At 49.7% G+C, this 22,298-nt stretch overlaps 2 protein-coding genes across 2 annotated transcripts in view; one reads left to right on the forward strand and one right to left on the reverse strand.

Annotated features, from left to right (window-relative positions):
- The window catches only part of GOT1 (glutamic-oxaloacetic transaminase 1), a 211,124-nt gene that overhangs the window by 133,846 nt on the left and 54,980 nt on the right, over window positions 1-22,298 (reverse strand). The gene's annotated exons all lie outside the window — the stretch shown is intronic.
- NKX2-3 (NK2 homeobox 3) lies at window positions 28-3,766 on the forward strand. Its single transcript, XM_050805724.1, has 2 exons — window positions 28-613; window positions 2,113-3,766. Exons 1-2 carry the CDS (start codon window positions 256-258, stop codon window positions 2,847-2,849), a joined length of 1,095 nt encoding a protein of 364 aa, XP_050661681.1. The 5' UTR covers window positions 28-255; the 3' UTR covers window positions 2,850-3,766.

A 22,298-nucleotide genomic window follows, 5' to 3' on the forward strand; every position in this document is an offset into this window, starting at 1 on the left:
CCCGCCCTCCGACGTGACGCAAGTCTCCCGGACAGAGGCTTCGGAGCCCCGGCCCCACTCCCTGCAGTGGCTGTAACAAAACCCAGACCCCCAGGTCCCGGCCAATGGAGGCGATTTAGACTGGAGTAGGACCGCGTCTGTCAAAAGCCCGACTCTGCAGCAGCGGCGGAGTCCAGGAGGAGAGCTGGAGCCGCCGCGCTGCCTCCCCGCCCCCGCCGGGATTTATTATTTGGACTAGACAATTAAGTGGCCCTGATGATGTTACCAAGCCCGGTCACCTCCACCCCTTTCTCAGTCAAAGACATTTTGAATCTGGAGCAGCAGCAGCAGCACTTCCATGGTGCGCACTTGCAGGCGGACTTGGAGCACCACTTCCACTCTGCACCCTGCATGCTGGCCGCAGCTGAGGGGACGCAATTTTCTGACGGAGGGGAGGAGGACGAGGAAGAAGAGGGCGATAAATTGTCCTATTTGAACTCACTAGCCGCAGCCGACGGCCACGGGGATTCAGGGTTGTGTCCCCAGGGCTATGTCCACACGGTCCTGCGAGACTCGTGCAGCGGGCCCAAGGAACATGAAGAGGAGCCCGAGGTCGTGAGGGACCGGAGCCAAAGTGAGTAGAGGGGGAAAGAAAACGCACCCGCACACCTGGAGCAATGGCAGAGAGCACACAAACAGCCCACAAACCTTGCCAGAGCGGCTGCCCACCCCTTTACCCTTTGGCTGGGGCCATGCCTCCGCCCTGGTCGCGAACAGCTCCACAAAGCGCAGGTACCTGCGAGGGAGATGGGGCGGAGAGACAAGGACGAGGTGACCCTGACAACTACTCCTCCCCAAAGGGGGAAATGAGGGAAGGGAAGGTGGTTACTACTGCCCTGATGCTGAGAGGCGACGTGGGCTCAGCGCCTGGGTCCTCATAACTGGCAGTATTTTTGCTCTTCCTCACCTCCACCCCTCCAAAAGGTTCTTCCCCCAAAAAGGGCAGGAGCCTGGACCTTTTTCGTTTTCCCTCTAGGGTGAGATGAGTTCTCTTAGCCCAGGGCAGCCACCCCTTCTTCTCCAAAAAGACAGCCCAAGCAGCCTGTGTCTCTCTTATCCGCAGGGGGCAGGAACTTTGGTGGATGCCAGTTGGGTGGTTTCCTCCCTTCTCTGCTTGGAACTCAGCGTCCTTGAACCCGTGGCACCCGGTAGAGAGAGAGGAGATGATCGAAAAGTGCATGGGAACACTGTCTATTCCGCGCGACCATAGCTCTCACATCCCTAAGGCGCCGGCCTTTTTTGAAAATCCGTAACGTTTTGCTTTGTGTCCCAGGCTGCGGGCCGAATAGAAAACGCGCCGAACTTGAGTCCGAGATCTTGGCTGCTCACATTGGACGGGAAGTAAATTGATAGGGAGATGGGATAATCAAATAAAGTCCCCAAGGAAGCATATTTAAGAGGACAGAATCTCAGTCTTTCCCCAAGAGGCGGTTTGATGTGGCAGAGGCCAAGGCCTATGCTCTCATAGTTTCCAGAGCCTAAAATCGGCATGAAACTGTCTATAACTAGTCAATCAAACTTCATTTTCAGAGGACACACGGACATTGTCATCACATTTGCATGTAGTCTTTTATAAGCCACACACACACGTCCCTGGGCCATGCACAAGCGTTACACTCGGAACAGATTTTCGCTCAACCCATGCCCACCGGCCCACTCATACCAACACGCCTCACACCTTCAGTTATCCTTGGTGGAGTAGAAGGCAAACGAGTTTGCAAATACTGTAGTTATTAGGTAGCTGCAAGCCTTCATCCTGAAAATAGTCATTAGCACGTCGAGCCGCACATTTAATACAGAGTAATCTCTTCTCTCGCAGATGCTCAAGATCCAAATAAACACGCACTAACTACCCCTCTCCAGGAAACGCGCCTCCGCCTGCTAAGGGCGTTCTTTCGGTACTGGGGCTGTCGCAGGGTCCCACAGCGCCAGGAGCCACAAACGTTCCCAAAAGTCCAGCCATTTACTACCGCACGCTCTGCTCAGCCGCCAAAAGGGGTCACGGTGCTCCAGGACAGGAGCCGCGGTGCGGCTGGGAACAGCTAAGGACGCTGTTGTTTGCTTCTTCCGCAGAAAGCTGCCAGCTGAAGAAGTCTCTAGAGGCGGCCGGAGACTGCAAGGCAGCGGAGGAGAGCGAGAGGCCGAAGCCACGCAGCCGCCGGAAGCCCCGGGTCCTCTTCTCGCAAGCCCAGGTCTTCGAGCTGGAACGCAGGTTCAAGCAGCAGCGGTACCTGTCGGCACCCGAGCGCGAGCACCTCGCCAGCAGCCTGAAGCTCACGTCCACGCAGGTGAAAATCTGGTTCCAGAATCGCAGGTACAAGTGCAAGAGACAGCGGCAGGACAAGTCTCTGGAGCTGGGCGCACACGCGCCCCCGCCGCCGCCCCGCCGCGTGGCGGTCCCGGTGCTGGTGCGGGACGGCAAGCCGTGCGTCACGCCCAGCGCGCAGGCCTACGGCGCGCCCTACAGCGTGGGCGCCAGCGCCTACTCCTACAACAGCTTCCCCGCCTATGGCTATGGGAACTCGGCCGCAGCCGCCGCCGCAGCCGCTGCCGCCGCCGCGGCCGCCGCGGCCTACAGCGGCAGCTATGGCTGTGCGTACCCGGCGGGCGGAGGCGGCGGCGGCGGCGGGACCTCCGCGGCGACCACTGCCATGCAGCCCGCCTGCAGCGCGGCCGGAGGCGGTCCCTTTGTGAACGTGAGCAACCTAGGAGGCTTCGGCAGCGGCGGCGGCGCACAGCCGTTGCACCAGGGTGCTGCAGCCGGGGCCGCGTGCGCTCAGGGCACCTTGCAGGGCATCCGGGCCTGGTAGGGACGGGGCGAGTCACGCGGCAGGCACCCCAGCGAAGCCTGGCGCCGCGGGACTGAAGCTCGAGAAGGGCCTGACCTAAAGGTCAGGTCCCCTCGTTAAAAAAATATATATATACGTCTCGCTCCTCCGGGCTTCGGATCGCAGCTCACTCGAGGCCTGGGGAAGGGGGCTCAGGGGCAAGGAGGATGACTGGGTCCGGTCGCCAGGACTGTCTCTGAGGCAGAAACGCGGGCTGGGCGCCGGCGGGGACGATGGCCCCGACCCTGGCAGCGAGGGGAGTGCAGGCGGCTAGGACCCTGGCCGCGCTTGATTCTTCCAAAGTGAGAAGGGCTTCTCTCCCTCTGCCTTTCCGCGGCCTCCGCGAAGCATTGGCGGGGAGCCCAAGGACATAACAAATTAAAAGCATGAAGGAGAGAAAAATGGGAGTCGTGGCTTGAGAAATTCCAGGCCCTACCGATTCTCTGCCCCCTTTGCGGGCCTGGAGCGCCATAGCACAGTCGATTTCGTTTCCCAGCTGTCTCCCCTCCGCAGCAGATACCTCTGTCCAGATCTCCGGATTGTCGGGGGACGCAGGATTCTTCGAGGAAGACCAGCCGAATGAGATCAAAAGTTGGGGGTGGGGGAAGGCTGAACAAACTCGAAACCTGGTGGCCCACCGGAGGTGTTACCGGGTTTCCTTTCTGTTTCGTATTCTGTATTCAGCACATGTTATCTATCTATCTATATAACTATAACCACACGCCGTGTACACACCCGCTGCCACACACTACAGGAGTCAATAAACAAGGTGCAATATTTTCAGATCATTGGCCGGCTACAGAATTTGTTTAGCCCCCAAGAGTGGAGAGGAATCCTTTAAATAGGGCCAGAAAGGGAGGAAAAGGTGCGAGGGGGAAAGCCATCCTCCGTGGGCGATTGCAGGCCTGGTCTCCCATGAGCCAGGCCCCAGGCTGTAAGTCTGGTCTCTTCATGGCTTTGTTCATTAATTTCTGTTTACTTTTGCGGGCTGGACAGGTCGAAGGCTCAGGGCCATTTGAAGTCCCTGGCTTTGCAGTTGCCCCTAAGTTTTACCCAGATGCTTGGACTAGCTGTATAGACCTGCGTTCGGTCAAGTCTTGTAATCTGCCCCACCTCGAGGGTCGCCAGGGAAAAGGAAGCCTCGCCCCCAGGCCCAGCTGTTGGCGGCGCGAAAGCAGCCTCTTCCCCGGCTGCAGCCAGGGCTACCAACGCGCCTGGGGGTGCTGCGCTGCGCCCCACCGCGGCCGAGCTCTCCCCCTTGGCCGCCCTCCCTTCTCCCCCGGCGGCCCCGGCTTTATGCGGCTCCTTGTCACTTGCGGAGAATGCCTGTGCGAGGCCTGTGCTGCCACACGGCCGATTGTGAGCGTGCCAAGGCGGGTGAATGGGGAGGCCTCAGAGCGCCGCGCCATTGTGGGGCCGGGCCTCGCTGAAAGGCGGCTCCGGGCCGGGAAGGTGCGGAAAGAATAGCTTTTTATTGGAGTCCCGAACAAAAGGTGTGGTAGGAAGGCGAGGTCCCCTGCGCGAACAAAAACCCCAGAGCGTCGGATTGACGTCCCCCCCGAGCTCCCCATTGCTTCTCAGAGCGGGGGCTTTGTGCAGCAGTCTGCTCAACAGAGGGACGGAGAAATGTGCGGGGGTTTTGTTCCCCACTTTTTGTGAGCTGGGGGAGGGGGCGGCCAGAGGGACGGGGGCTGGGCGGGCAGCAGGGAGGGGAGCGCTGATTAGGCCGGGCCGGCCGGGGCGCTGAGACGTTCAGCGGGAGTCGGCGGCCTGAATGCTGGGTCATTATTGCTACAAGTTTAGCAATTTCACCCTTACAGGAGGGGGTGGGGCTGCTAGGCTGTGGCGGGGCCGACCGGCTGAGGAGCTGGAGAGACGCGAGGAGGAGGAGGAAAAAGGAGGAGGGGAGGGAGGGAGGCAGGCAGGCAGGCAGGCAAGGGAGCCCTCCGAAGCCCTCTGACCGCCCAGGATGCGACTTGGACACATCCGAAAGGGCCTAGCGGGAGGCTAGAGAAGCGGCACTTGGGGGACGAAGATCTTCCCTCCCCTCGCCTCTTAGGCGGCAGAAAGACCCCGGAGCCGAGCGTGAGCCAGTGCACTAGACTGCAGGTCCCGCAGCAACTCGCAGCCGCGTCCCTCCTCTTTCACGCCACCCCCAAACTGGCACACAGCCTCCCACCACCGTGATGCCCCAATCCCCTTCCCTACCGTGATCCCTCTTCTGGAGCCATTACCTTCCCATGGATTGCTTAGGCAAAGGGCTGGAGAGGGAATTCTTGGCTCCTTACTTGCTTCTCACAGCCTGCAGCTGCAGACTCATTCATTCATTCATTCATTTATCCATTCAACTAGGTATACTGAGCACCTACTATGTATTCACTTGTACTGTTGAGTTGCTGGGAACGGTGAAAAAAAAGTGTCCCTAGACTGGTGGATTTTATTTTCAGGTGTGCAGGTGTGGGTGGTGGGAGGGTGAGACAATAAACAAATGCAAAAACAGTAGATGAATTCTAAAAAGGAAATAGAACCAAACGCTGGGAGTGGAGGTCTTTTCAAGTAGGCGGTGGGGAAAGCCTGTTAAGATTACATTTAAGTCAATGCCTGAATGACAAAAGGATGTCATTCCAATAGTGCTTTGCTGTCTCAGCCACCATGTCTCTGCACATGCCCTCCTGTCCAGCTGGAATGCCCTTCCACCCCCATTTTTCTGGTGAACTTTTGCCTCTCCTTCAAGGCCAAGCTTCCTTCCTGAACCACCTAAGTGGAGGTAATCACTCTCACATTTGTGCCATCAGAGTCTTAGGTACTTTCCAATATCATAACATGGTGTCATGCAAAGATTTATTTGTCTCTCTCCCTCCGCAGGAGAGATGTGGAGGGCCAGGATGGCATCTTTTCCCTCAGGGACAAGTACCACAGTAGGAGCTCATGGGGCCAGGAGGGCTGTGAGATGCCCTCTGGGCCCCTTCAGCACCTCTTCCCTGGTTCCTGCTGCCTGAATTGCCCAGGTGCTGTTGAGCTGTGGCCTTGGCTGCTGGCCTGGAGGGAAAAGTGGAACTGGAATCTTGGCTTCCCTGGGCCTAGTCAGGACACTTGGCAACCCATTTCCAACCCAGCAGAAGGTCCCACCTCTTCTGTACCCTGTGATACTGCCTAAGGACATCCCTCCCCACAATGTTGCACCTCATCCTACAGCTCAATACCTAGGATAGAAGGCTAAGATCTTGGTAAAGACCTTGACCCCAGGACACAAAGTTTGGGGCCTGGGGAAAACTAGGATGTGTAAGAAACCCAGGACCCACATCTGGGACCCAATTTGACTTCCCCTACATTCACTAGGTGCAGGGAATGGAAAGTCAGCAAGACCTGGGCCAGCACCCTGTGAAAGCTCACTCCCCAGGTGGCATTTCAGCACCTTCACTCTAGGAACTGAAGTCTCTAGGAATAGCTGCGCTTGCTCCACTGGGGGTTTCCTAAGTAAGCAACTACTTTGCCTCCAATCCAGTCCCCTATCCTGCTGGGCCTTGGCCTCTCAGTGCTCCCAGCACCACACACCCACTTTCCTTCCTGGGCTTCCTCTTGCCTTGTGTTGGTCTTCCTTCACTCTGCATTCCCTCTTGTTCTGGAAAAGTGACTTGTGATCCTCACAGAGGAAACAGAACTGGTTCTGTGGATTGGCTTCCGCAAGTTTGCGTGTCCTGAGATACTTGAAGCCAGCCTAGACCAGCCTGCTCTCTATCCTGCTCCGGAGCCTGCAGTCTCCAGGCATAAATAGCTCCCATCATTTCATTGGAGGATTTCCCTACTGCTCATTGCTGGGGTTCATCCATCGGAGGTTGAAAATCCTTGGCCAACGCAGCTACCTCTTCCTTGGGCTCCCTCTCCAGGGGAAAAGTTCCCCCTGACAGGATGAACTGCTGCTTCATTAAATTGTCCTGTGAGCCAGGAGGAATCAAAATCTACCCATTAGACTTGGAACAGGCCAAGTAAGTTGTTCCTCTGGGCTGTGGTTTTTGAGATCTATGGTGGAGAGAAGGGTAAACCATATGATACCAGAGGTCACTTCAGGTTCAACCCTCTTGGGTTCCCTTGGATGAGTGTGTAACCCCTCCCCACCCACTAAGCTCAGGGTGGGTTGGCACCACTGGTGGAAGAAGTGGGACAGGTTTTAGATGGCTAAAACCTATTTTCCTGTAGAGCCTGATCTTGAGGAGTTAAGAGGATGAACTCTGAAGTCAGACTGAGTCCATTCTATTCTCAGCAGCACCACAGCAGTGGAAACCTTGAGTAAATTAGAAGTGCCCTGAACCTCAGTTTCTTCCTCTATAAAATGGGTATGCTTGTAGCACCTTTTTTTGTTGTTGTTCCTACAGTAAAACATGCAAATAGTTAAGTATACAACTCAGTGAATGTTTATGTAGTAAATCTTCATGTATCAATCATTTTGGCTTTGGAAGTTAAATAAGATGATCAAGCTCAATACCTAGGATATTGCGTTGATGTTCCAGGAAGATGTCTAGGACGCTATTCCGCCCTCGAGGCACTCGCAGTTCCCCGGGGTGAGGGAGTGGGGACAGGGGCGGGGAGGCGGGGACCTGGACAGCACAAGGACCGAAAACCCCAGCTCTGCGGGCGCGCGTCACCACGGAGATCTGGCAGAGCCATTGCGGGTAAACCTGGGACAGGTGGCGCCCGGCAGGGTCTGCAGGGCTTTGACTTCGGCTGCATCTGGGACATTCGACAGAAGGGGAAGGTGAAAGGACGTTTCCTGGCGGAGGCACGAGTCCTCTCTAGCCCACAGCTGCAGGAAGGAAAGGGTAAGGAGGGGAAACCCGGCGCCTCTCCGCGGGGCTTCTCTCGGGCCCGCGGGCACCGCCCGGGTGACTTGGGGCCGCGCGTCTGCCAGGGTGGGGCCGGGTGGGCGGGCGCTTTCCTGGAAACTGGCACGTGCGGGAGACCGGGAGGTCCAAGGCCCCAGTCGCAGCCGCGCAGTTCCTCGCTTTCTGGTTCAGGACGCCAGTGGGGACTTCCCGGGCACCTCCTCCCAACTCCAGGGGCCCGAGCCCTGGAAGGACTGTGATTTGTCCGCGACTGGAGAGAGTTCAGTGCTCAGCCTCAGTCTGGCTGCGCTCTAGAGGAAAGAATCCTTTCGAACTGCCAGGGGCAGCGCAGGTGCCACGGGGCGGGGCGCCCGGGGGCCGACCGCTGCTTCCCAGGCGGGCCCGGGCGGTCAGAGCCAGCTGGGCCGGGAGTGCCCCGGCGAGCCCCGGGAGAGCCTAGCCGACTCTGCGGGTGAGAGCCCAAACTGCAAGAGCCAGCAGTCCTGAAGGTCGCGGACGTAGGACGTCCTGGGTGGGACTTAGGGGACATGGGGAGGTCTCTGCAGGGAGTCCTGGGGAGGCGTCAGGGGGAGGGGGCACTGATCTCTAAAGCACGTTAGCTTTGTTGAAAATAAGCCCCCACCTCACTCCACCTAGATTGTAAGGAACAGATTAATAACAGCTGAGGTTTTCAAAAGGGGTCATTAGTAAACTTCTTATTGGAATGGGAGATACATCCAGAAAACCCCAAGCTTCGGCTTGCTCTATCTTTATAAACGGAACCCTTCTATGCTACCAACACCCACATGAAGAAACAGAACATTATCAGTCCCTGGAAAGTACCCCATCTCCCTTCTTGTCACTACTACCTGGAGCCACTAAGGGTAACCACTGTCCTGGCTTCTAACAGCACAGGTTAGTTTTGCCTGTTTGGGAACATTATCTAAATGGAATCATATAGATTGCACTCTTGTGCACCTGCTTCATTCGTTCGTGAGATTTATCCATATGGCTGCGTGTAGTTGTAGGTCGCTCATTTCAGTTATTTTAGAGTGTTCCACGGTGTGAAAATACACAATCAATGTATCCATTCTGCTGTTTATAGGTATTTGGATTGTTTCTAGTTTTAGGCTGTTGTGAATAGCACCACTACGATATGCTAGAACAGTGTCCAATAGAACTTCCTGCGATGATAATGTTCTATATCCGTGCCATCCAACATGGTAGCCATTAGTGACGTGTGACTTTTGAGCACTTGAAATGTGACAGGTGTGACTGGGGAACTGAATTTTTAATTTTCTAAAATTGTAATTAATTTAAATGTAAGTAGCTAATATGGCTAGGGCTACTCTATTGGACAGCACAGTTCTAGCTTGTCTTTTGGTGACCATAATACAAATTTCTATTCAGTATATGCCTAGGAGTGCAATTGCTATGTCATAGATACAAATATTAGCCTTAGTAGGTTCTACCAAGCAGTTTTCTACAGTTGGTTAGACCAATTTACACTTCTACCAGTGTTAGCACCACATGGTCCCCAATACTTAGTATTTTTATTTCACTTATCTTTCATTTTAGCCATTCTGGTGAGCATGTAGTTAAAAGAGGCTTTTGTTCACTTTTATGTAAGATTGTGAAACTGCCACTTAACCTAGTGAAGAAGATGATGATGGTGGTAGTAGTTGGGGGTTTCTTGGAAGCTGAGAGAGGCCATGTGAGTCTAAAGCCCACCCTTTTCATGACCCCACCTTGCAGTCAGACCTCCCACTTAATCAGCTTTCTCCCTTAGGAACTAGATCTAGGGCATCAGTAGGACTTGAGGGAGGGGCTGTGTGTTTGGAGTTTATCCATCTCCCATAGCTCTTGTAACTTTATGCTGTCTCAAAATCAGCGTCCCCTTTTCTTTTACTGCTACTTATTAGAATGCCTCACCAGAGGAGATGGTGAGCTTGCTTGGCAGGCTGCAACCAGGGTAGAGAAGCCAGGTTTTGTTCTGGCCGCAGTTTTAGTTTTGGCTTGGCTTTGCCATGTGTCAAACAGCATTAGCAATCCTTGGGGCTAGACACGATGGCTCACATCTATAATCTCAGTGCTTTGGGAGGCTGAGATGGGAGGATCACTAGAGGTCAGGTATTTGAGAGCAGCTTGGGCAACACAGTGAGATATTGTCTCTACTAAAAATTAAAAAAAAAAGAAAGAAACAAACTAGCTGGGTGCAGTGGTGCATACCTGTAGTCCCAGCTGCTAGGCAGGCTGAGGCACGAGGATTAATTGAGCCCAGGAGGTCGAGGCTGCAGTGAGCTTTGGTCTCGCCACTGCACTCCAGCTGGGGTGACAGGGTGAGACTGTCTCAAAAACAAAACAGGCACAGTGGCTCACACCTGTAATCTCAGCATTTTTGGGAGGCCGACATGGGAGGATCATTTGAGGTCAGTAGTTCGAGGCCAGCCTGGCCAACATGGTGAAACCCCATCTCTTCTAAAAATACCAAAAAAAAAAAGAAAAAAAGAAAAAAATTAGCCAGGCATGGTGGCACAGGCCTGTAGTCCCAGCTACTTGGGAGGCTGGGGCAGGAGAATCGCTTGAACCCAGGAGGAGGATGTTGCAGTGAGCCGAGACTGCACCACTGCAATCTGCCTGGGTGACCCAGAGAAACTCTGTCTCAAAACAAAAACAAAAATGAAACAAAAACAAAAAACAACCCTTGGGTATGCTTGCTGGGAAGTAAAGCAAAGTCAGCCCTGTGGAGGCAGCAGGGAGATTTCTTACTATGTGTCAGACTGTGTGTGTGGGTGTCTGTGTGTGTGTGTGTTTGTGTGTGTCTGTGTGTTGCTTTGTAGACATTCTCTTTAATCCTCAGAATAGCCATGTGAGGATTCCTTATTTACACATGAAGAAACTGAGGCTCAGAGAGGTTAAATCACCCCCCCTCCAAAGGCCACAGCAAGCAAACAGTAGCAGTAACCTCAATAGGACTTTTCACCCAGTGCCACTAAGAACATTTCTGTTTTCTACCTCTCTCCTCTGGGTAAACTGACTAGTGCAGATCTTGATATTATGGATGAAATTAGATGCCCTATGCTACACCTCCTTTTGGATGGACCCACGCTGACCATTGACCGCCTATGTGCTGGAAATTAAGCAAAGCATTTGTTATGTTAAAATACCAGTGAAATTCACTTTGTGTGTCACAATGAGTTCTTGCAAAGTTGTGTGCAAAGAGCTTTTTGCCATGGGTAGGGAGAAAAACTGAGTACATTTTAAACTCATCACTGGAATTTGTTCTTTAAAAGTATCCCGAGCTGAATTATTTTGTAAAGGGAAGGATTACTTTGAAATATGAATAATAACCCAGAATTTCTTTTTTAACGTGAGGGTTACAAGTAATAAAAAAAAGTGACGAGCAACTCAAAATTATTTGCAAGATTCATCAATATTTCATACCTATTTCCTGGTTCATTGAGAAGGGCTATCTTGAAAGTTTCGCTGGGGCCACCTTGAGAGTGAATTATCTGGGAGGTGCACAGATTTGTTCTCAAACCAGATAAGGAGTAACTAGAAACCCATTGCCCCCATGGCTACTAGTGGATTCAGGCTCAGTTTGGCTATATTTTACAGTCCTTGATCACTTGGTGAGCCTCTCACAGAGGGCGCTCAAGAGTCAAAGGATTGTTATATTACATCACCTTTCGGGCCCCTTCCAGCCCTGAAGTCTTTACACTAAATTTGTTACATGCCTATAGATTCAGCTGTACATTTCACCTAAGAATCACCAAAGTCTAACTCTTTTCTGATGCCCATTTCTGCCTGCAGCATCCTAAGCAAGGCACTGTCCCATATCTCCTGGACACTACCCATGGGAGAACCACTCACCCCTCTACTCAATAAGTGTGAAAAAATTCTGTCTTATGTTCACATGGACTCTGCCTTCCTGCAACTTCCATCACTGGCAACTTCTGTTTTCACAGATGTCTACTTCTGCATGTCAGCTCTTCACATATTTAAAGTCAACCATTGAATGCTGTGTAGACCCCTCTCTTCTCCCAGTAAAATAACCTTGGTTTCTTTAACTGTCCTCAGCCTCCTGGCCATTCCTCAGTAGATGTTCTCTAGCTCCCCTGTTTCTTCTGTGCCTGGGCTATTCTGCTGTGTTCCCCAAAGGAGGGCCCCCCTTCCTAAGCCTTTAAACACATCTATCCATCCTCCCCCACTCTTCTGAGAAGGAAGGGGCCAACTGGGAGGCTCTCCTCAAATTAAGTTTTTATTCCCTAGTCTTCAGAGGAGTAAGTACCATTCTTCTCTCCACAAGTAATACTTCTTTTAAAGTCTAGATAAAAGTTTCTTTCCTATTTCTAGAAATAATGCTTCTGAGACCAGACATGGTGGCTCACACCTGTAATACCAACACTTTGGGAGGCCGAGGTGGGAGGATTGCTTGAGCCCAGGAGTGTGAGACCAGCCTGGGCAACATGGCCAAAGCCTGTCTCTACAAAAAATACAAAAATGAGCCAGAAATGATGGTGCACACCAGTAGTCCCAGATACTAGGCAGACTGAGGTGAGAGGATCACCTGAGCCTGGGGAGCTTGAGGCTACAGTAAGCTGAGATGGTGCCACTGGATGACAGAGTGAGATCCCGTCTCGAGGAGGCGGAGGGAGAGGAGGAGGAGGAGGGGAAGGAGGGGGAGGGGGAGGAGGAGGGGGAAGAGGAGAAGAAGGAAAGTAAAGAAAAAGAAAAAGAAATAATTCTTCTAAATTTTGAGTTCTGAGGTCCTACCACCCTGCAGTCTAATATTCTCTACCATTCTTTCTCTCTCAAACATGTAGCCATCTCTCCATATTACCTTCTCTTAATACTGGTGCCTCCTTCTTAAATATCTTTCCTCCCCCTTTCTGTCAGTTTCTGCCTATTTTTTCACCAGCTCCTTCCCTTTCTCCCAGCCTAACTGATGTTTGCCTTCTAGGTGGTGGACACTGATGCCCGGTTGGAAGTTGCCTTTGTGGTCCTCTGGCTCAACTCTTCCCAGGTACCTGTGCCCACTCTCCAGCACTCCTGAGGAGTCATTGTCCTGCCACTCCCTGGAATTATCTGAGACTCACTCTTTGAGGTCAGCATTGGTCCAGTGGCTTCTCTTCAGGGTTGTCCTTTATTACTTCTCTTTAACATTTGGCATAATGACTTTTTCCTGGAAAGTCTTCTCGTAGTTTTGATACCATATACTTGCCTGATTATTTCCTTGCACAAAGTATAGCTCCTCAGTCTTCCTTCTCCAGCCCTACTTAAGGGAACCTTCCAAGGCTCAGTGGCTTTTCAACACTCTTTCGATCCTAAAGCTAGTCATTGTACAGTGTCAACTATCACTTTTATACTAAGGGCCCTAGAATCTACAGCTTTAGCCTGGTTTCCCTCTAATGTCATATTTCCAAATGCCTACAGGATAATTCTACTTGTGCACCCCACTGTCATCTCAAGTTCATCACCACTCCCCAAAAGTACTCACATCTCAGCTTTGGCCCATGGCATCACCTGCCCTTGTTTTCTTCTCTTTGTTTGCTTGTTGAACCGATCAGTCAACAAATGATTTCCTCAAGAGTCTGCCTTCACTTAAAGCAGAAGGAAAGGGAGGACTAACGCTGACTGAGCACATAACGCTTTTCAGGTACTGGGCTTTCACCCTGACCCATTTCATACTAGAACCATTCTGAAAAGTAAGTGCCATTATCCTCATGTTATGGATTAAGAAATCAAACTTTGAGAATTTGAGCCTTGTTCAATGACACCCAGCTCTAGAGTGACAGAACCCAGGGTTCAAATCAAGGTCTATCTGATTTTAAAGCCTAAGCACTTTACTGTAATGGTTTCCTAACGTGCCCCCTTGGTATGAGTGTATTGTTGATAAACCCAGTCCTCATGTAGGCACTGACTTATTTTCCCCAATGACTCTTACTCAAAGGTACCTACATTTTTTTCAACCACACTATGGCTCCTCGCTGTGCATAGGATCAAATATACACTCCAGGCCACTAATGAACTCCTATTACTGTGCCTTGTCAACCAAATTTCCCATTTTTTTTTTTATGATCTACACAATCTTCTTACCATCGTGCTTCCCCTACCCCTTTATTAACCATGCTCATTCCTGGAGAAACCTCTCAGTTCTTCCAAAACTCCTCCTAACTTCAAGTCAAGTGCCTCTTAATGATGAAGTCTTTTCCAGCCAGCACAGCCCACAGTGATTGCACATTCTCTGAAAGTAGATGAAATAGTGACCGAATGCAGTGCACCACCATGTCCAACTAATTTTTGTATCTTTTGTGGAGACAGGGTTTCACCATGTTGCCCAGGCTGGTCTTGAAGTCCTGTGCTCAGGCAATCCTCCTGCCTCAGCCTCCCAAAGTGCTGGGACTACAGGCGTGAGCCACCATGCCCAACCTTGTCAGGGCATTTTAGACTCTGTTGTTTTCTATCTCCCTGATATTAATCTCTTTCTCCTTCCACTTCTCTCTGCTCCCCTATTTTCCTCTCCCCATCTCTCCTCCCTCTCTTCGCTTCACTCCCTTTTCTTTCTGTATATCCGTATTCCTCTGAAATCCTCTGCTTATCATTCCTCTCTTTCCTTTTCCGTTCCCTCTTTCTTCCCTCCCTCTCCTTTTATCCACTAACTAACTGACTTTATTTTATTTAGTTATTTTTTGAGACAGAGTCTTGCTCTGTTGCCCAGACTGGAGTGAATGGCGCAATCTCAGCTCACTGCAACCTCCGCCTCCCGGGTTCAAGCGATTCTCCTGCCTCAGCCTTCCAAGTAGCTGGGATTACAGGCACACACCAACACACCTGGCTAATTTTTGTATTTTTAGTAAAGACGGGGTTTTGCCACATTGGCCAGGCTGGTCACAAACTCCTGGCCTCAAGTGATCCACCCACTTTGGCCTCCCAAAGTGCTGGGATTACAGGCATGAGCCGCCGCGCCCGGCCTATTTTTAAATTTTTTTAATTATGTGCAGCTCGCTGGTGCCACTCTCCTCCAACTCACTAACTGACTTTATAATATGGAATTAAAGCAGTGGTGCATGTCTGTAATCCCAGTACTTTGAGAGGCCAAGGCAGGTGGATCACCTGAGGTCAGGAGTTCGAGACCAGCCTGACCAACATAGTGAAAGCCCATCTCTACTAAACACAAAAAATTAGCCGGGCATGGTGGTGCATGCCATTAATCCCAGCTACTCAGGAGGTTGAGGCAGGAGAATCACTTGAACCCTGGAGGTGGAGATCGCGCCATTGCACTCCAGCCTGGGCAACAAGAGTGAAACTCTATCTCAAAAAAAAAAAAATGGAATTAAAGAATATTCAATAGCTTTATACATTCTATTATTTATATTTTAAAATTAAACAACTTGAACCAGTCATACTTCTCCAATAAAAAATAGCAGCTATATTAACTGGCTCTTCTATTTGTATATGAACTATAAGTGCTCTTTTCTGTGCATCGGTGATCTTTGTAAGGAAAAGCTCCCCCACCACGGTTTATACAATAAACCGTGGTACATGCCTGTAGAAAGGAAGGAAGCCCGCAGGGAGGCCCTCATCTGATGAGCATCAATCCTGTTCTGGACACCAGCAGCAAGGAAGGTTTCAGATCACAGAATGTGGAAGGAAATGTTCAAGGCTCTTTGCTTTGTTTCCAGGCTCTCCCTGCACCTTACCCACCCCCTGGAGGTCTAGAGAAGTTACATGATTTCTCCAAAGTCACACAGCCAGTTCATGGCAAAACCTCCAGCAGAACCTATTTGTCGAACACAACAAATATATGACAAGGGATATGTAATATCCTCTTCTGTAGGAGCTACAAGAATTCACGCAGCTTAATAAGACCCAGTCACCTCTTAAATGAAATTTACTACCTCCAGGGAGAAGACAGATCATTGAACCAACACTCATTTACCAGGTGGACAAAATCAAATTCAACCCAAAAGTCTATAGATTACATGTCAAATTACATTCACACAATAGGTCACGCTAATGGAGGGTCAGGGATTTGGGCCATCCGCACAGATGATGATCTGTTTTCCCTTCAGCACTTGGCACATACCCAGGGCCTCACTCACTGACATGTTAGACAACAGCTCACCGCAAACAGCTGCTCCTGTTGCTAGCAGCTTTCAGCCTCTAAGTACCTTCTCCTGCAATAAGCCACATGACTCCTTTTCCCGGGTAGGCTGCGATCTGCAATTAGCAGGCAGTCTTGCCAACTGCCTTTGAGTTTCTGAAGTCCTAAATTCCCAGAGCATTTTCTTCCTTCCTTCCTTGTTTTTTTTTTTTTTTTCTTTTTTAGTGGCACCCATCATTTTCTGTTCAGTTGAAAAAATATTTATGGGGGTTTACTACAGCCGAGCACTGTGCTGGGCACTAGGAATAAGCCAGGCTCCCCACCCTCCTGTGAGTTAAGTGTCATGGGTGGGTAGGGGCGAGGACAGACTCATGAAGAACATCTCCCTCCCTCTGTGACAGGAGGTGATAACCCGGGGGCTTCTCAGGGTATTATTGGCCCAATAGGAGCGGTCAGGACAGACTTCAGGGAGATGACACTTGAGCCAAGCCTTGAGGCATAAATAGGAAGGTGTTTGCCACAGAGTGAAGGAAAGTAAATCTAGTTCTGTAAAAGGGGAGGTGGGAAGTTGGGGGGCGTTGAAGGGGGAAGTAGGGCCAGTTGTCCTTGCTTGCTGCATCACTGCCAAGCTTCCCCACATGGGTGCCATCTCTCTATGTTGAGGAGAAACAGGGAGAAATACGTAGGTTTTGACTCTAACAATTTCCTTTGGCTTTAAAATTTATGTTGGACAGAAACACAACTACTGTATGATCTCACTTATATGTGAAATCTTAAAAAGTTGAACTCAGAAGCTGAGAGTACAACGTGGTTACCGGGGATGGGGGTGGGAGGGGAAGCGGCAGACAAGGTTACAAAATTTCAGTTAAACAAGAGGAATAAATTCAAGAGACCTGTTGTACAACATGATGATGACAGTTAATAACAATGTATTGTATACTTAAAAATTGCTAAGAGGGTAGATTTTAAGTGTTTTCCCTGCAAATAAATGATAAGTATGGGAGGTAATAGATTGTTAATTAGCTTGATTTAGCTATTGCACAATGTGTACACATATGAAAACATCATGTTGTACACCATAAATATACAGAATTTTATTTGCCAATTAAAAAATAATTTTTAAAAATTTATGTTGGAATAATAAGGGAAATCATGCCAAGGAGAGGCACATGTGAGAATTCTTGGCTGAGTGCAGTGGCTCACTTCTGTAATCCCAGCACTTTGGGAAGCTGATGTGGGTGGATTGCTTGAGCCCAGGAGTTCAAGGCCATCCTGGGCATCCTATTGGGCTTCCTGTCTCTACAAAAATTTAAAAATTAGCCAGATATGGGGGCACACCCCTGTAGTCCCAGCTACTCAGAAGGCTGAGAGGGGAGGATCACTTGAGCCTGGGAGGTTGAGGCTGCAGTAAGCTGTGACTGTGCCATGGCACTCCAGCTTGGGTGGTAGAACTGAGACCCTGTCTCCAAAATAAAAATAAAAATGTAAGATTTAAAAAAGAGAATTCTCATACTTTCTGCTTAATTTTTTGGTGAATCTAAAAATATTCTCAAAAATAAAATCTATTAATTAAAAAAAGAAAAACCCTTATGTTGGGTTAATTTTTTTATTTTGGGGGGCAGCCAAAGTTATCTCAGTTGTCATAGGAAGCATGGAAATCCATGGAGGTTGTGATCAGGTGTCTCCCTTCCCTTCCCACTCCTATTTCTCCCTCGTCTCTCCCACCTCAGTGAAGGTCCCCACTATCACCTCTTTGCACAGGTTAGAAACCTGGGCATCTTCCTCAGTCCTTCCATCCTCCTCACCTTAGCCCATTGCAGAGTTCTGTAGATCGAACTTTACGCTCTTGCTGGAGTCCATCTCCTTTTTCTCTCCTCCGGAAAGAGCTACCCTCATCTTTCCCCCAGCCCAGCCCCTTCAGTAGGCTCTTTTTTCTTATTTTTATTATTATTAATATTTTTTTTTATACGGAGTCTCACTCTGTTGCCCAGGCTGGAGTGCAGTGGTGTGATCTTGGCTCACCACAACCTGTGCCTCCTGGGTTCAAGTGATTCTCCTGCCTTAGCCTTTCAAGTAGCTGGGACTACAGGAACGCACTGCTATGCCCAGCTAATTTTTGTATTTTTAGTAGAGACAGGGTTTCACTACCAAGCTGGTCTCAAACTCCTGACCTCGTGATCCACCTGCCTCAGGCTCCCGAAATGCTGGGATTACAGGCGTGAGCCACCGCACCCAGCTATGGGCTCTTAACTGGACAGCCCTCTGGTGTTCGTTTGCCAGGGCTGCCGTAACAGAGTGCCACCGTCCAGGTGACTTGAAGTACAGAAATCGATTTTCTCACAAATCTGGAGACTAGATGTCGAAGGCGAAAGTGTCAGCAGGGTTGGTTTCTTCCGACACCTCTCTCCTTACTCTGTAGACGGCTGTCTTCACCCTGTGTCTTCATGTGGTCTTCCCTGTGTGTGTGTCTGTGTCCTGATCCCCTCTTCTTATGAGGACGCTAGTCCTATTGAATCAGGACCCACCCTAATGACCTCACTTTGACTTAATTGCCTCTTTAAAGACTGTCTCCTAATACAGTCACATTATGAGGTATTGGGCATTTGGACTTTAACACGTAAATTTTGGGGAACTCAATTCAGCACATAATATGACTTCTACTCTTGTGTCCCTCTGAGCCAATCTTCAGGCAGTCACCAAAGTGATGTGCTAAGAATGTAAGCCAGATTGAATGACTTACCTGCTTAAACGCCTTCAGTGACTTTCCCGTGTCCTTACAATGCAATCCAGATGCTTCCCCGTGGCCTACAAGGCACGATCCAACCCTGTCTCCCCTCCCCTGCACTCTTCGCGCCTCCCTGCGGCTCATCACTGTGCAGCCGCACGACTGCCTTCTGCTTCTCAAATGCATCAAGCTCCTTTGTGCTGTGTCCATTCTTCCTCCAGCCACCTCCTACTCCTTCTTCAGTTCTCAGAGATGCCCCCTGAGTGTCTGGTCATAAGTAGGTGCCCACTATTATTCATTCTCCTCTCTCTCTCTCTTCTCTCTCTCCCATAGCTATCTGTGATTCTGATACCCACAGTTATTCTTTATCCTAGCCCACAGTTCCTTTATTTGGCAGCTTGTGTCACAACTTGATATTATGTTTCCTTGTTTACTTGTTTTGTTTCCCTCACTGGACTGAAAACTTCCTGAGGACAAAGACTATATCCATTTCCTTCACTCCTGTATTGTGGATCCTGGCATAGTATACTTGATCCTAGGACAGAGAACGTGCTCATCAAATACTTACTGAAAGAGAGACGGAATGAAAGGGGAGCTTGGGCTTTATGCTGTGGCTGATGGGAAAGCTGCCAGCAGATTTCCTCCCACTGTGATTGGCTGTGCACTTTAGAGAGATCACTCTGGCTGCAGTGGAGAGGGGGTGGGCTAAGGGGCTGATCCTGGATCAGGGAAACTCGTGGGGAGCTATTGCAATAGTCCAAGCAAGAGACAAGGAAATACCGAACCAGAGTCATGGAAATGGGGAAAAAAAAGGGAGATAATATTTGAAGGATGTGCTAGTTGATCAGATGTAAGAGATGCAGGAGAGGGGAGACTCCTGATTCCTGGACTAGGTGAGAAGGTACGTGACATGAGAGGATAGGGAATCTTCTTTCTGAGGGCAGGCTTTCTGCAGATGGGAGGCAGGCTTAGTGGCCACACTTGTTCTCATTTTTTTCCTCACCTAAAGTGAAAAGACACATTTACAGAGAGATTCTCATTCTTTTTTCTTTACCTTCTTTCTGCCAAATATCCTACAGCTTTGGGCAATTATCTTTCGTGGAGACTGGAGATATGTGAAGGGGAGAGGAGGAGGAACAGATTGATTGTGTGCGTTGGAGGTAAATTTGGGGGACACCTGCCCTATCTCTTACTGTAAGCCTCCCCTCAAAGACAGGGTCTGTGTTGAAGTTCCCATTTAAAAATGCTTTGCACACAGTAGGCCCTCAGTCATCCCATTTGGGAACAGTGCATGCAGGTCCTTCGTCACAAGCACAGTGTCAACCGTGGAAACCCTCACGCGTGTCCACGAGCCCAACACCCTGGGAATGTCGTCTCTCCTAATTCCCCTGTCAATCATCCTCCAGCCCTGCTCAGCCTGTTCCATTCTCAATGGCCCCTCACCCAGTGCTTGTTTTCAGCACTTGCACAAATAAAGCAAGCCCCAAATACAACAACCAACTGGCAAGTGATGAGTGATGAGCGATGAGCCTCCTGGCTCTAAAAGGCTGAAATGAGGGGGCCTTTCAGTGTTAAGTGCAGTAACCCTAGCCCTTGGCTCGCTGTAACTCTAGATGGGGGTGGCCTGTGACTGGGCATGGCCCAGGCAGCATGAACAGGCCTAGAGATCCTCAGCCGGACCGCACGAAAAGAGAATACTTCTCTGTAGTCAATCGAAAGCATGAAATTAATACCCAAATGGAGGTAAATTAGATGAACTGAAATGACACGAGAGGAAAAATGCATTCCTTACTAAGGGCAGACTCTGCAGGAGATGGGAGGCAGGCTTGGTGGCCACACTTAGTCTCCTTTTTGATATTCACCTAAAGTGAGATACCACTTTTACAGAGAGATTCTTACTCTTTTTTTTTTTTTCCTTGTTCCTCTGCCTAATATCTGACAGCTTTGGACAAGTAACTTAACCTCTCTGAACCACAGTTTCCTCATCGATAAAGCAAGTCATACTCTGCACCTCAAACAGCTGTGGTGAGATGTAAATGAGCTAAAGGATTTAAAAAATTGCCTGGCTCATAGGAAGCTTTCTGTAATGTTAATGGACTCTGAATCTAGGTGTTTTGCTCGGACTAAAAGCAAGTTTCTATTTCAGAAGTATGAAGCACTGGAGAAATGCAGTCAGCTCTCAGATGTCTGTGGTCTACAGTATAATAGCAAATATATGTTCATTTAAACTGTGCTCTAGGGGAGGTCAGCCCTTTAATCTAAGGTTGTATATAATACAGAAGTAATCAGCTAGCATTTAATCAAACATTCGCTGCTACTACATGGACTTTTATTGTCTCCCATGAGCACCACAGCATTGTAATGAGCATAATAAATATACTGGATAGGGATTCACTGGGGAAAAGATGTGTGTTAATAAGCCCAGTTAGAAATGAGTGCTCACTGTTAAAAATCAGTGGCATCCAGACCGGGCACAGCAGCTCACACCTGTAATCCCAGCACTTTGGAAAGCCAAGATGAGAGGGTTGCTTGAGCCCAGGAGTTTGAGACCAGCCTGGGCAACATAGTGAGACCCTGGCTCTACAAAAAATGTAAAAATTAGCTGGGCATGGTGGAGTACACTTGTGTTCCCAGCTACTCAGGAGGCTGGAGTGGGAGAATCACGTGAGCCCAGGAAGTCAAGGCTGCAGTGAGATGTGGTCTTATCACTGCACTATAGCCTAGGTAGAGATAGAGCGAGGCCCTATCTCAAAAACAAACAGGCCGGGCATGGTGGCTCACGCCTGTAATCCAGCACTTCGGGAAGCCAAGGCGGCCAGATCATGAGGTCAGGAGACCGAGACCATTCTGGCTAATACAGTGAAACCCTGTCTGTACTAAAATACAAAAAGTTTGCCGGCCGTGGTGGCACGCACCTGTAGTCCCAGCTACTTGGGAGGCTAAGACAGGAGAATTGCTTGAACCTGGGAGGCAGAGGTTACAGTGAGCTGAGATGGCGCTACTGTACTCCAGCCTGGGTGACAGAGCGAGACTCCACCTCAAAAAAAAAAAAAAAGCCCCACAACTCAGTGGCATCCAAGATATGCAAGTTGGCTGGAATAGTTTGCAGTCACTCTCTGCCCTTTTACGAAAAGAAAAAGGAGTCAGCTGGGCTGTACCCATTTCACCTTTCTGGGTGGTACCTGAGGCTAGATTCTGAAATGTCCTGTGTCCAGCCATGATGCCAAGGGAGTCGAGTTGCCCAAAGCCTTAGGTTAACCTAATCCTGCCTCCAGACTGTCGAGTCCCCCTCAAGCAGACCTTTCACTCAGGGAGTATTTAGAGCACCTGGAAGGACACAGCTGTAATCCGCTTTCAAAACACATCATTTTTGTGTGAACTGGCTGATAAAAATGTGTCTTTTATCTACAAAAAGTGGCAGAATTGGACTCAAAACCTGTGTGATGTGAAGTTGTAGGAGGAGTAGCTAACTTTCAACAGCCCATGATGTTTGTGAGCTACCTGTATCTACCAAAAATAACCTAATAGTTTGGACATAATTAAATGTGTTTAGCTCAATTGGAAATAGCTACCATTAATATGTGACAGGCTAAGTGCTTTATTTACATTATTTGGTTTAATCCTCGGAATAAATCTGTGAGGTACGTCGTTTTATTATTTCCTTTTTTATTTATTTTTTTTAAGATGGACTGGATTGCCCAGGCTGGAGTGCAGTGGCATGATCTCGGCTCACTGCAACCTCTGCCTCCTGAGTTCAAGCAATTCTCTTGCCTTAGCCT

Source organism: Macaca thibetana, chromosome 9 (genome assembly GCF_024542745.1).
Source record: "Macaca thibetana thibetana isolate TM-01 chromosome 9, ASM2454274v1, whole genome shotgun sequence".
NCBI classification, from domain to species: Eukaryota; Metazoa; Chordata; class Mammalia; order Primates; family Cercopithecidae; genus Macaca; species Macaca thibetana.

Coding starts and splice junctions, on each gene's coding strand:
- NKX2-3 (XM_050805724.1), top strand. CDS start 256: ATGATGTTACCAAGCCCGGTCACCTCCACCCCTTTCTCAGTCAAAGAC. Junction 614..2,112: donor CGTGAGGGACCGGAGCCAAA/GTGAGTAGAGGG, acceptor CTTCTTCCGCAG/AAAGCTGCCAGCTGAAGAAG.